The sequence below is a fragment of the Pseudorasbora parva genome, chromosome 23 (genome assembly GCF_024679245.1).
Source record: "Pseudorasbora parva isolate DD20220531a chromosome 23, ASM2467924v1, whole genome shotgun sequence".
NCBI lineage: Eukaryota > Metazoa > Chordata > Actinopteri > Cypriniformes > Gobionidae > Pseudorasbora > Pseudorasbora parva.
Genome location: NC_090194.1, coordinates 30,977,499 through 30,990,090, shown reverse-complemented (window position 1 = coordinate 30,990,090; position 12,592 = coordinate 30,977,499). Strand labels below are relative to the sequence as shown.

Sequence of the window (12,592 nt, the reverse complement as noted above, 5' to 3'; positions counted from 1 at the left end):
CATGCAAGAGGGTTTATTGTGTTTCTAATGAATGGCAGGGGCTGCTGAATTCACACCAGGCTGTCCGAGAGGGTGTGAGTGACCTGTGGAAACCGTTTCTGTGGCTGCACAGATTGGGTCCAGAAGGCACACATGCTAATAGGGTGAGCCAGAATGGTCCGAAAGGCTCAATTATTCAGGAACCGGGTTTGTTTAGCATTCCATTGGCATCCCTTTGAGCGTGTGTGAGTTTGATATTGCAGCACCGAGCCCACCTCTTCACATTGCTTTCCATACAATGCATCTGGACCCTGGCTGCATGAATAATACATCAAACCAGAACAGAGGGGCAGGTGATGTGTGAGGCATTGTGAGAACTTCAGATTTGTCAACTCCTCTGGGAGCTGTGTGTGAGAATTTTTTTGTTGTTGGTCAAAATCTTGCTAAAATCCTGTAGTTCATGTTTCAAATAGTAATACAGTAGTACTTTGAAGTATACCATTGTACAATTTGATTAGCATATTCATTTACCTCAGTACTGTTAAGTCCAAAAACCATAGTATTAGCATGATGTTTTCACAACGTGTCTGTTATGGTAAAAACATGGTACTTTTCTTAATACTCCCAGACTCCTTAAAGTGTCTTTTTGAGAGTCCGTACACTTTACAGACAGAATTGATCTTGATTTCTAAGTAGTTTGACTGGATGTCCTTTAGCATTTCTGGTTTTTCAAACTCAAACAGAAAAACATAACAGGTTTTTTTCAGATTATTTCAGATCAGACACAAAACACAAAACTCCCTGTGACTGGATTCCTGAAAATCTTCTTAAAGGGTTAGTTCACCCAAAAATTACAATTTTGTCAATAATAACTTACCCTAATGTCGTTCGACACCCGACATTTATACCTCAGGTAATCTACAAGCGAAAAGTTAAAAAAAAAGTTAAAAAAAACAGGCTTTGAGGTGTTTTTCATTGAGCGAGTCTTTAGCAATACCCACCTCTCAATCAAATAAACCTGTCATGTTCTAAAGAAAACATTTGAGAACTTCTAAAGATTTTTTAAGTAATTGTATTTAGGAATATTTTTACTAACTTCTAAACCTTTTTTAAAGGTGTAGTTCACCCAAAAATGAAAATTCTCTCATTAATGACTTTACTCTAATGTCGTTCGACACCTGTAAGAACGGCGGTCTTACAGGTGTCGAACGACACTATTTGTATTTTTATTTTTTTAAACTTTTGCCTGAAGATTACCGGAGTTATAAATGTCGGACTATTTTAGTTGCGACTGGTTTGATGGGAGTTAATCAGCGTTGCGTTTTAAATGTGCCGTACCAAATTTAAAAACTCTGAAGTGACACCTATCAATCATGAAAACAGTGATCGCTAGAGTAGTAATATGTATTAAATGTAACTTTAAATGCTTAATATTTGAAACAACCCAATAAATTCATTAAAACATAAATTTGGGTATTTAAGAATGGTTGGAGGCCATCCTAACTTGTTTACGATGATTTTTAAGAACATTCTTTCCAGCAATATGAATACTTCTTAAATTTTTAATCTTAAGAAAATATATATGAATATTTTATATTCCCAAAAACCTTTAAGAATGTCCCTATCTTTTTTCCTTAAGATTGTTCTTAAGTTGGAAAAGTTTTGTGAATCCGACCACTGGTTCTTAAAACCCACATTCAGTCACAGTGTTTAGCAAACACTTACATTAGCAACAGCCGACACCGCAATCGCACTTATAGCTAGCCCCCGCCTTAGCTGTTGTCTTGAGGCATGCACGCACATTAGGCCTAGTTAAGAATTTATGGTTTAAATAATTGATTATAAATGAATAAAGTTAATTAGTCATGAGTACACCAGTCATTTTCAAATCATTTTCAAAAATTGGATTACAAATGGAAATTCCATTTAAATTGCCCGCTAATGACATTGACAATTGATGTCTTTAGTGAAGGCATGATGTTTTTGCTGATGGGAAGTGTTGCATGTTCATGCAAAATCCAGATAGATGCGTCATATGATCATATTATGGCCTCCATTTACAATGCCTGGTAAATTATGAGTATGTAAACCTATGTGAAACAAGTTGTGGATTGTTAAAAATCAGAAAACGGTTAGTAATGGAGATGCTGAAATGTAATTCAAAGCCATGTGTACCCCTTAGACTAGATGGTGATTAGTGTAAATTGTGCCCCATTGTTAGGGATCATACTGTTTGGCTTATATTGCTAGTTTTGGCTTGTCCTCTCCCCTGCACTATTTCATTATCCTTCGTTTGAATCTGTGTTTAGCCTCTCATTCTTCCAGCGCTAAAGCGGTTCATTGTGTCTTGATCCCTCTTGCTCAAACGCCTGTTTGCTCAGTAACTCAAGTCAGAGATGGAGGAGGTGAAGCCAAAAGAAGAAGAAGGAGAAAAAAAACAACAGGCCACATTTGCTGCTTATGCCACAATGTGCTTGTTTTAGCAGAGCTCCAGTTTTAACAGCTCCATGTGGTGGCACCAGAAGTCGTCTTTGGGCGGATTCCTTCGCTAGCAGGCGGAGAAAAGCAACAGAATAATCAGCAGGTGTAGAGCACTGACCCTGCACTCCGTTTCGTACGGTTGCGACTTTTGACGTTTTCAAATGGTTGCAACACCTTGTGGTGCGTCACTCCAAATAACTCTGAAGATAGCATTGTACATCTTTGAGCTGTTTCGCTAACATTATTTTAACTTGAGTTCTGAGTGTCTCATAAAATAATAGCCGTTAAATGAAAGACTGACCTAGCACAATTGGTAAATATGTGCTTGAGAACTCTGGAGTCAAAGGTAATTTAACTGTGTAATACAAAAGGTGGAACAATGTTTACACAATGACTCACTTTTTCTGTTTGGAGAGGTGTTTTGTCAGCTGTTTTTCATTGTTTTGCTGGTCAGGCGTCTTCTCCTCCTACAAACCAACTTACAAAAGTGGATTTAGGGAGATTTATCAGGCTTCACCCTTGATGAACTGCAGGACTTGTTTGAACATAAGCTAAAAAAGCCAGGTACCTGTTGACAGACCACAATTGAAGAAGCACCCAATTCTGCCATCTAAAGGTTGATTCCTGCATATTGCAACCAGATTGCTTTGCTGAGAAAGCGTTATTGTTTCCGTATTATTCTTATGTTACCAAACCTGTGACTCAGCTTGCACATGTTTTCAATGCTCACCAATGCTGTGTTCCCCCCCAGTACCTCCTTTAAGACTCAAGTTGTGTTAATCTAGTGGACACTTTCATTCCGCTAGCTGCAAACAACAAATAGGAGTAGTCTGACCAGGTGTTGATATGGATCCTTGGGATGCTTGGAGTCGGCCAGTCCCATCCAGTCCATTTGTAAGGGAGGCGAGGGGCCCAGTCTGGCGGCACTTTACGCTTGGGATGGTGGTGTTGGAGGCAAAACGGCTGGCGTGTTGACACAGCAGGGATTCTTGGCAGAAGGATAGTGAGAACGAGAGACTATTAGCCTCAACAGCTAATATCATAGTGCAGTGGACAAACACCATCTTAGAGGATTCTCGTCCTTTCTCAATCGGCCTATTGACAGATCTTTAAAACTATCCTTTGGTGGACCTTGCAGGGTTTCCAGATGTCAAGCTCAGCTTGTCTCTGAAAATGCAATGCTAAATTATGTACAAACACCAAGACAGACAGTCAGACAGATAGATGGAACGAGAAGGGCGAGGGATAGAGAGGCAACCCAGAGATCTGGATGTGTTTGGACTGTGGGAAATGAGAGCCAGCCTTGTCTCAATGCAAGCCTTGTTCATGTTCACAGAGTGCTGGTTGGAGCAGAGGTCAAACCCACTGCCTACATAGAGGTGGGGGGAAGGTTAGCATGGAGGAAACAAGACGGCATTCTCCAGTCTTGCTCCCTTGTGACGTCCTGAGCCAACAAGTACCCCATTCAGTCTACATCTCACCACCTTGCATTGGCTTGTGTACACATCATAGCAGTGCTGCTTCTGATATTATTATTATTATTATAGTGCTACTGCTATATTTATGTAGTTGGGGTTTTGCTAGTAAATTATATGCTAATATAAGTTCCTCTATTCAGGAGGGGGTGGGCGATACCTTTATGCGTACTTAAAATTGATTCGTTGTAGTCAGACTAACTTAAACTACTTTTGTTCAGCAAACTGTTAGTATGCCATGAGCTGCAGCAGTTGACCTGAAAGAGAAAACTGACTAGACAGTTTATCCTAATGCAGCAAGCATTAGCATAGCGCACATCTTTGCTGGAACTCTTAGAATATTAAACATGAAATTGAGTTTGCTTAGCTTAGCATTTGCCTATTTTCCAGGTCTTAACATATGGGTATGTGTAAGAAAAAGCTGAAATGGTCTTTATGGCTGGTTTTGGCCAGAATATAGGGAACTTTTTAAGCAGCACTCCCCAGAAAGTCATTAGGCTTTAACTCAAAGGTCCCTTTAGGTAGCAAATACTGCTCCTAGAGGGCTTCCTTCCTGCAGACTTCAGTTCTATTCTTGCTCCAACATACCTGCCTGTTATTTTCAAGTAATCCTGAAGACCCTGATTAGCTGCTTATGGTGTATATGATTAAGTTTTGCTTCCACTGGCCTAGCAGTTTCCAATATATTGTGCCTTTTAAAACACTCTCAAATGTAGTCCTGATCTGTAACTTTTGCCACCTTGCCAAAAGAGAAGCATTGAAGTGTTTGTTACAACAGGTGCCTCTTGATTCCTAAGAGTGTAGTGACTGTCACTTCCCTTCAAATGCCAGGTCTGTCCTAGCGTCAATTATGACCAGTGGCAGCTGGAATTATCTCTCTTGTCGATAGTGTGCTAAACGAGAGAAACGCCGCCTGCTAGGGGTGTAAGGTGCGATTTCTCCCACCCTCCATACAGCCGGTCAAATGCCCAACTGGTGTTTATTTTCCTTTGGGAGAAGTAGGGGAAAGTAAACCCTGCTGCCGAGACCCATTGTTCTTTAAAACACTCTGGCGCCGCTCACGAGTAATGAGGTCTAATGGCGAGTTTCTTCTTTTCACTTGCCTTTTTGGTTGTTTAAACTAAACGTGCACACTCATCTCTTTCCGCCCGTCCCTCACCTCTTTCGCTTTCTCTTTTTGTTTTTCAGTCTAATAAGGTTCCCGTGGTACAACACCCCCATCACGTTCATCCCCTCACACCGCTGATCACCTACAGCAATGAACACTTCTCTCCAGGGACGCCTCCCTCTCACCTCTCGCCCGAGATTCTCGACCCAAAGACAGGTAAGCCCCACCAACTGCATTCCCTAAAGCTTTGAGTACAATCTTAGTTGTTTTGAATGGGGTTATTGCAACTATGTGGGTATAGCAGTAGTTACTGGTGAAGTGTGGGGGGGTTTTGTTCCCCTAGTGGCACTTAACGGAATTCCAACTAAACCAGTGGAGTGATTTTTTTTTTGTTGTTGTTTGTTTTCCCCCTTTAAAGACAGTCAATATATTTCCAATTCATTTGAGTGCCAATAGCAGCACAGAAGTTACACACTTCACCCTCAAATTGACTTGTGTTAATATTTGTCTTCGGTTTTCATAATCCACAACTGTTTCCTCAGGCATACCAAGGACCCCTCACCCTTCAGAGCTGTCCCCATATTACCCTCTCTCTCCTGGGGCAGTTGGACAGATCCCTCACCCTTTAGGATGGCTGGTTCCTCAGTAAGTTTGAATTCTGTGGCCTTAAAATGCATAACATGAACCTTATTTTACCCATGCAGATGGCATAAGCAAGTCAGTAGCTTTTTTTTGTTGCTGTAATTTCTCCTGGGAAAAGAGCATCTGTTTGTGCTTGATTTTGCTGTAGCAAGTTGTTTGAGTGCTGTTCTTCTATCTTCAGGCAAGGCCAGCATATGTACTCCATCCCTCCCGGGGGCTTCAGACACCCCTACCCTGCGCTCGCCATGAACGCCTCCATGTCTAGGTATGTAACGGGGGGCAGGACCTTCTTTTCTGCACCAACATGTTGATATAAAGTTAAACTCGCATCTATTATTAGACGTGAGAAGCAGACAGCGCGATTCCTCCCTGAAGGCTCAGAGAAGAGTTAGTACAGGAAACTGCTAATGTATTTTTTTGCTTGATAATGGCGCCTCAGTCCCTCTATTTCTCTTTCAACCTTGTGCAATGTTTTTTTTATGCAACACAATTTGGTTTTATCTCACTCGGATAAAAATGCCACTTAATTGCTAGTGCTCAGTGCTAAGAAGGCAGTTCAATTATTAGATAAAGCTGTAATGGTTTTAGCATTGGATTTTCAAAGTATACCATGGTGCTAAATGATTATCATATTTATGTATTGTGACTATTTAAAAAATACCATGGTGCTAATCAGATAAACATGGAACTTTTTGAGTCTGATGAAGGATAATTGTAATATTATGCAAATTTCACCAAACTCCCAACCAAGAGAAACTGACGAAACTTATTTTAGTTAGATAAAACCTGTACGCAACTAGAGTTACTGTCGCAGAAACTTAATCCCCCCCCCCCACAGTTTCTACCATATTACTGTAGATATGCTTGTCATTATATGAAAGTAGCAAATCCTAAAACTCATGCTGAATAGAAACTTCTCTAATGCATGATTTTATCATATCCTTTCCATTCCGATAATGCTTAGAATTTCCTCAGAATGCTGGATGAGTTCAGTTGTCGCACGTCAGCCTGAAATCCCGATCCCGCTAGTGCTTTCATGGCTGTCTTATGACTGTGCACCTTTTGTTGGTCTGTAGTAAGAGACAGAGCTTTTTCTGCTTGCGTTGATTTTGTGGTACAGTGAAGTGTTGAAGTCCAGTGGAAATATGCGTTTAACAAGAGTGTGCAAATCACAGATTGGAACAGTTTTTTTTCTCATCTGTTAAAATTACAATGCTGCTATTGTATTAGCTGTTATGAATGTGGAAGCTCAAATTGCTCAGTTTTCCAGATGCAGCTGCTAGAATAAGTGTGATCTAACATCTGTTCATCTGTCTGTCTGTCTATCTGTCTATCTGTTCATCCCTATGTCTGTCTGTCTGTCATATATCTGCTATGTATGTGGACTGTCTATCTGTCCAACCATATGTCTTTCTGTCTCTCATCTATCTCTGTCAGTCTGTCTGTCTGTCTGTTCATCCATCTGTCTGTCTGTCTGTCTATCTATCTATCTATCTATCTATCTATCTGTCTGTCTGTCTGTCTGTCTGTCTGTCTGTCTGTCTGTCTATTCATCCCTATGTCTGTCTGTCTGTTCATCCCTATGTCTGTCTGTCTGTCTATCCATCTATCTCTATCAGTCTGTCTGTCTGTCTGTTCATCTGTCTGTCTGTCTATCTATCCATCTATCTGTCTTTCTTTGTCATATATCTGCTATGTATGTGGACTGTCTATCTGTCCATCCATGTCTTTCTGTCTCTCATCTATCTCTGTCTGTCTATCTATCTATCTATCTATCTATCTATCTATCTATCTATCTATCTATCTATCTATCTATCTATCTATCTATCTATCTATCTATCTATCTATCTATCTATCTATCTATCTATCTATCTATCTATCTATCTATCGTTGTGTCTATCTGTATATCTGATTAGTGTCTGTTGCTGACTGTGAGTCTGTCTGTCTCTCTCTCTCTCTAGTCTGGTATCCAGTCGTTTCTCTCCTCACATGGTGCCTCATCATTCACCTCACGGCCTGCACCAAACGGGCATCCCTCACCCCGCCATTGTGTCGCCTGCCATCAAACAGGAGCCTAGCGGCGACAATGGCAGCAACTCGGCACACGGGTGAGTTCTCCATTACTCTCCTCCATTACTCTCTCCCAGTCATTCCTCTGCTCTTCTCCGACTGACATCATCTTTGCATTCATCTGTGTCCATACAGAAAGCCCTCGATGCCTGTGAAGAAAGAGGAAGATAAGAAGCCTCACATCAAGAAGCCCCTAAATGCCTTCATGCTCTACATGAAGGAAATGAGGGCCAAAGTAGTGGCCGAATGCACCCTGAAAGAGAGCGCAGCCATCAACCAGATCCTGGGCAGGAGGGTGAGTGCTTACAACCCCCATTATGAGAGGAGCTGAGATGCATTAGTGTGTTTCTCTTCATCTTGTCTTAAGGGGACGGATCGTCGAAAAATGAAAATTGGCATCATTTACTCGCACTCATGTCATTCCAAACTCGTATGAAGCACAAAAGGAGATATTCTGAAGAGTGTGCTGGTCGCTCTATTCCGTGCAATTACAACAAATGTGCATTTAAAGCTTTCAAATGTAAATAAAGGACACAAACATAAAAGTGGTCCACAGGACTCATATGAGTTTGTAATGACATCAGGGTGAGTAAATAATCAAATTTTAAATATCTTGGTGAACTATCCCTTTAAGGAATGGAAAAACAGAGGGACATTTGACCATATGTTTTTATTCCGCAGTGGCACTCTCTTTCACGTGAGGAACAAGCCAAATATTACGAACTCGCCAGGAAAGAACGGCAGCTGCACTCTCAGCTTTATCCGGGCTGGTCTGCGCGAGACAACTATGTAAGCGAGCCCAGAATACAGAGTTTAATGCAAATCATGTGGGGTTCGGATTCCTCCATTGTTTTTGGCAGCCAGGGGAGTTTTGCTTAATCAAACACATCTAATTTGCTCCAAATCATGTCTCTCCTCAGGGAAAGAGGAAGAAACGGAAGAGAGACAATAAACCTGATTCCCCACAAGAGAGTAAGTGTCACTGGCCATCTGTATTTCTTTCTCACTTTCTTTATGTGTAGTCTTTCGCTAGAACCGATTCTATTCCCAGCATCCCTGTTGGTCCAATCACTCGGCTCATACATTATGTTCAGTTCAGTTCTGACATTAGAAGGTAGATGATGTAGGTTTTGGGTTTCTTTGTATAATGGATTTCAAAGTAAAAGTTCATTTATTCACACTCGCTTTGTTTTAAACACTTTCTTCTAAATAATATTAGGTGTTTTGTAAATTTGGGTTTTTGTATTTTGTGAAAATATCCTTTACAGGAACAACACTTTATTTGAAAATAGGTTTTAAAAAATAGGATCTACTGGTCACTTTTAGCATAGCTTAGCATAATTAATTGAATCTGATTAGACCGTTAGCATATCGCTCAAAAATGACCAAAGACTTTCAATATTTTTCCTGTTTAAAACTGGACTCTTTTGTAGTTACATTGGCCCTCATTTATCAAAAGTGCGTACACCAAATTTCCAGCGTACACCTTGCGTACACCCAAACCCACGGTGACTTTGAGATTTATCAATATGGACGTTGGCGTACGGCACGCTCAAATCCTACGCTAGCTCAGGAGGTGGTGTACGCACGTTTGAGTTAGTGGGAAAATGCGCAGAAAAACAATTCCTAACACCACAAAACGCACTGACAAGATATGCTATATGACCCACTGTTAAAAACCACAACAACAACATTCAGTGTTTATTTTTGTGCAACATGAACGTCAATGTTTAATTTGTGTGACTTTACCAAAGCGTTTGATCTGTAGGCATATGTATTCCTCCAGTCGCGAGCCTGTGCACTTTATCTGACGTTTCAGGCCCGCCTGGCCCGGCAGCTGCGCACGGACTGGGACTAAAATAATTCAGACTGACAAAATAATAAAAATGGCCTTCTTCTTTTAAATAATAATAAAATCAATAAAAACGGCATTTTCTTCTAAATAACAAGCGTCATTAAGAATAATAATCATAATAATAAGAAGAAGAATCTTACAAATTGTCATGTAATTATTAATGTGAATGAATCTTACTCCACATCACATCATCATCACTATTGTACACCCCAATACATGTGCCGTGATACGAAATTAAATGCTAATTGTTTCAAAACGTGCTGTAAAATAATGCATTGTGATGGTAATTTATCATTCAAACAGCGATTTAAACTGCTGGAGTGCGCTTCTCAACCCCCACACTAACAGTAGCTACTCGTAATTTGGGTCCATATTTTGTTTTTGTGAGCGCCTTTAATCCCACTCTTTAAACTCCCAAATAAAACAATTTCGGGTTTTTTCCACTTCCCTGGTGATGGTCTCGATGGGCGCATCTCAATCATCTCAATAGTTCAGTAGTCAGAGCACTGATCAGGGAGTCAGCCCATTGACTTATGTCCTAATCAGTGCCCTGACTAGTGGACTAAAGAGATGATTGAGCGCGCCCGATCTCCACGTCGGAGAAGTTTCGTTTCTTTGCCGTCTTCTGTTTGTCCATGGCGTAAAATGAGGGCGTGGGGGAGGCGGAGACTTGAATATATAGGGGCGTGTTATTCTAATGACGCTCGTTTTCAGCCGCGGGATTTATCAAGGGCAAGTATTGCGTACACCTGAATTGCAAAGGTGCGCACAGTTTCATAAATCAGGCGGTGAGAGGAGTGTAAGCATAATCTTACGCCAACATATACACCCGTTTCTACGCAAGATTGATAAATGAGGGCCAGTGTGTACTAAGACCGAAAAGCTGCGGTTTTCCATACAGATATGGCTAGGAGCTTTGCTCTCATTTCTGCGTAATAATCAGGGAACTTTGCTGCTTTACCATGGGTGCAGCGGCTCAATGAAAATAGGATAACTTCCATCAATATAACCAACGTGACAACCTGCTTGCACAGAGAGCATGCTGGGACTATTTTCAGACGCTGTTTAATATCATTACACCGGTGCACCCATGTTACGGCAGCAAACTACTTAAATTAATATATATAAAATGTGTGTATATATAAAAATGCTCAAATAAATGAATTAAGTTAAATATTAAATATTCAAACATTTTATATATATTAATTTAAGTAGTATTTGTGTTTTGAACTAGCTTTTATTTTTTACGTTTTCAGTTCTATTTTTGTTTAAGTTTTAGTAATTTTGCTAAGTATTGTTGTTGTTTTCTTTTTTTTATATTTATATTTAGCTTTAATTTATGTTGGTTTTAGTTTGACATTTTTATCATTTTTAATTACCTATATAAATATAATATATATTTTGTAATAAAAAAGTAACTTTACCACTAAGTGAAATTAAAATTGATCTAATATTTATTTCATTTTTTCATTCAGCTTTATTTAAATCAACGGAAATGTAACGGTTTTAGTTGGCAATAATAACAGCAAAAAAATAACTTGTCATAACGCAGTCTGTTTTACTTAATCTAGTTTTAATTATCATCATAATGGCCATTTTTCGTCTCATTTTCATAATTGTGAAAAGGCCCTTTATTAGCAAACTCAATTTGGGAGTATATATAACCCTTCCCCCCTTCCTCATCTGCAGGTAACTTCTCGCCCCAGCCCAAGAAGCAGTGCATCCCGTACCTGCCGTCTGAGAAAATGTGCGACAGCCCTACCTCCTCGCATGGTAGCATGCTGGACTCGCCCGCCACGCCATCGGCCGCCCTGGCATCGCCAGCGGCCCCTGCGGCCACTCACTCGGAGCAGGCGCAGCCCCTGTCCCTCACCACCAAACCGGAGGGGAGAGCCCACTACCCACACTTCCCCCTGCCAGGGAAAGCCTCGGGCTCCAGCTCCAGCTCCACTTCCTCCTCCTCCTCGTCCTCCTCCACCACCTCCCATCCGAACATCTCTCTCCACAGCCAGTCGGCATCCCTCCTTTCCCGTCCCATCCCGTTCACTACCCTTCCTCCCTCCCTACTCTCCCCATCCTCACCTTTCCACCAAGCAGCCCTACATTCCCATCATGCCTTGCTGCAGACACAACCTCTCTCCCTGGTCACCAAATCAGTGGAGTGAAAAAATGACAAGACAAAAAAAACTTTTTACACCTGTATATTGCTTTGTTTTTACATTTTTATAGATATTAGACCATGTTTTTAAGATAGAATGAAAAGGATTAATTATTGGTCAATATTTGACCACCACTCTATTTTGCTTTTCTCTTTTAAACAAAAATGTATTTTTTTGTAAATTGCCTTTTTTTCAGTGTGATTCTCCAATGTTGCTACTTGTATAAAAGACAAATGTATAAAGGTTTCTCTTTTTTTTAAAGCCGTACTTGACAAAATACAATTTGTAGTTTTAGTTCAATTCAATCTAATGGTAGTTAGTTTATTTTTTCCTTCATTACTGCTTTCTTTCCTTCTCGTTTTTATTTTTATTTTTATTTTTCGACTTCTCTCTTTTGTTACCACCTCACCCTGTTCCTAACCCTGTTAGTGTGTCTCTCCTAAGACTCCATAGCTAATAAACCTCAAGTTATTTCTAAGGGCTGCATTGTGTTTTTTGGTGGGTGAGGACGCTGCATGTGATGACTGGCTGAATAATGCAACATAGATCTTCTGAATAGAGCCAGTATGACACACGCTGACAGTGTTCATTTATCTAATTAGGGCTCGTGAAGTGGTGTGTGTGAAATCCTGGCACTCATGATGTGAATTATATAATTTATTGTTGCGTAAAAGTCAGCCTCTTAAAGAAATAAGTAGACTGTGTTGTTAAACAATATGACATTATCCTGGTTCTCTGGGAGAGTAGTTTACCCAAAAGCAGACATTTAAGATCAACGTGACCTCAGACTTTATTTACTTTAACCCTATAAAGCCTACTGTAT

The 12,592-nt window shown here is 40.3% G+C and overlaps 1 protein-coding gene across 1 annotated transcript in view; it reads left to right on the top strand.

The window, feature by feature from the left end:
- Positions 1 to 12,247, top strand: part of tcf7l1a (transcription factor 7 like 1a) — a 36,972-nt gene extending 24,725 nt beyond the window's left edge. Inside the window, exons 6-13 of the mRNA XM_067433384.1 lie at positions 5,124 to 5,259; positions 5,586 to 5,688; positions 5,867 to 5,950; positions 7,647 to 7,793; positions 7,891 to 8,050; positions 8,437 to 8,544; positions 8,676 to 8,727; positions 11,300 to 12,247. Coding sequence (XP_067289485.1) covers positions 5,124 to 5,259; positions 5,586 to 5,688; positions 5,867 to 5,950; positions 7,647 to 7,793; positions 7,891 to 8,050; positions 8,437 to 8,544; positions 8,676 to 8,727; positions 11,300 to 11,775 — 1,266 coding nt within the window. The 3' untranslated portion in view covers positions 11,776 to 12,247. The remainder of the gene's footprint in view (positions 1 to 5,123; positions 5,260 to 5,585; positions 5,689 to 5,866; positions 5,951 to 7,646; positions 7,794 to 7,890; positions 8,051 to 8,436; positions 8,545 to 8,675; positions 8,728 to 11,299) is intronic.
- The last annotated feature ends 345 nt before the right edge of the window (positions 12,248 to 12,592 follow it).